Below are 1,983 nucleotides of genomic sequence, written 5' to 3'. Positions count from 1 at the left end.
TCAGCAGAATTTATTGCTCACAGAAAAGACATGGACAAACTTCTCCTGAACTTTCTTGGTCTTAACTCCATAAATGATGGGATTGAGAGTGGGTGGTACCACCACATAAAGATTGGCAAGGAGGATATGTACATGGAGTGGTATATGGTGGCCCCCAAATCGGTGAGCAAAGAATGAAAAAAAGGCTGGAGTATAGAACAGCAGGATAACACAGACATGGGAGCCACAAGTACCCAGAGTCTTGAGTCGGGCATCTTGGGAAAGAATTCTAAAAACAGTACAGAGTATAAGGGCATAGGAGACGATGATAAACACTACATCCAGGCATGTAGAAAATAGGGCCACAATCACCCCATAGTAGATGTTGATTTTGATGCTATCACAGGCTAGCTTGGCAATGCCCATATGTTCACAATATGAGTGATGAATAATATTCCTCCCACAGTAAGCAAGCCGATAAACCAGAAAAACCAAGGGGAAGCAGATGAAGAAACTCCTGATTACAGATGCAATGCCCATTTTTCCAATGACTGAGGGGGTTAGAATTGTAGTATATCTTAGTGGATGGCAGATGGCTACATAGCGGTCAAATGCCATGGCCAGCAATATGGCAGACTCTGCCACAAAGATGAAGTGGAGAAAAAACATTTGGGACACACAGCAACCAAAAGAAATACCCCCATCTTGGAACCAGAAGATTGCTAGCATCTTTGGTGTGGTGACTGTGGAGAGAAAGATATCTGCCAGGGCTAACATGGACAAGAAAAGGTACATGGGTTCATGAAGACTGCGTTCAGTGAAGATCAGGAATAATAAGAAGGTGTTGCCTAAAACAGAAACTATGTACATGAAACAGATGGGAATGGAGATCCATATGTGTGCATATTCCAGTCCTGGGATCCCAGTCATGGTATACCAAATATCTCTAAGGTTGGTGTGGTTTGAAGAGATTGTCATCTTTTACTCTGTCCTCTGACACTGGACACTGGAATGGAAAAAAGAGAGAGACGGAGTGAAAAAATCATAGTTATTTCATCTGGTTTGAGTATGAATCTTGGCATTGCAATACAGTTGTTGCTTTAAGAAAGGATTGATAGTAAGTAATGGTTCAAAGATGACAAGCCAGATAGGCTTCATTGACATGAAAGTTACCATGATCTTATAGAACTGATGCTACTGGTAATGCTAATGGTTTTAACTATAACTATAAGAACAACAACAACAGTAATGATAATAAACATTTTATAGGTTTATAATTTTGTCTAGACACTGTGGCAGATACATTGTACTTATTGACTTAACATCATACATGAAAGTCTCTTATATGCTCTTGCACATCATGGTTTTCCTTCTTATATGACTGGTCATTTCCAGTGTTAATCACAGTTTCTTTCTGGTGATTAATTGCACACTCCAGTAACAAAGTGTCCAGAATATTGGTATGACCTTTTGAGAATTCAAATCTGTAACAAACATTGTTTCTGTAATTTAAAGACTTTAGCTTTTCATCACCAAGTGAAAATAACTTGGAGAGAAAGAGAAATAGAAGTCTAGGGAGTCCTTGCTTTGCATAGTGCTGTATTAACTTAATACTGTGCATATTGAAAACATGTTCTTCCAACATGCACAGTATTAATACAGCACTGTGAAAAGCAAGGACTCATATAACATCATTCTAACTCAGCAGACCATGTGTCCTATCTTCCACATATGTTACATTCCTCCCTTCATTCTCTCTAGTCTCCACTGCCTTTTTCTCCAATTTATTACTTCCAGCTTGTGTTCAAATATTTGTCTTTTCCTTCCCTTATTTTTTTTTCTTTTTCTGCTCAAACTTGCATACCATTACTGGAGAAAAGAGAAAGGCATCTCATAGGTAATGAAATAACCACAATAATAAAAAATGAGTTGCAGACACATGCAAGATTTAAATAAGTTAATGAATATTTCTTTAAGTTCATTCTGTGATTAATACTATGCTAA

General features: G+C 38.0%; 1 protein-coding gene across 1 annotated transcript; it reads right to left on the bottom strand.

Annotated features, from left to right (window-relative positions):
* LOC115525757 (olfactory receptor 52Z1-like) lies at nt 1–957 on the bottom strand. Its single transcript, XM_030333116.1, has one exon. It carries the CDS (start codon nt 955–957, stop codon nt 1–3), a length of 957 nt encoding a protein of 318 aa, XP_030188976.1.
* Nucleotides 958–1,983: the final 1,026 nt, after the last annotated feature.

This window comes from Lynx canadensis, chromosome D1 (assembly GCF_007474595.2).
Source record: "Lynx canadensis isolate LIC74 chromosome D1, mLynCan4.pri.v2, whole genome shotgun sequence".
Lineage (NCBI taxonomy): Eukaryota > Metazoa > Chordata > Mammalia > Carnivora > Felidae > Lynx > Lynx canadensis.
The sequence above is the reverse complement of the archived record's forward strand: the minus strand, read 5'-3'. Positions and strand labels throughout refer to the sequence as shown.

Excerpts from the sequence above, each read along its gene's own strand:
- LOC115525757 (XM_030333116.1), bottom strand. The coding sequence starts at position 957 with ATGACAATCTCTTCAAACCACACCAACCTTAGAGATATTTGGTATACC.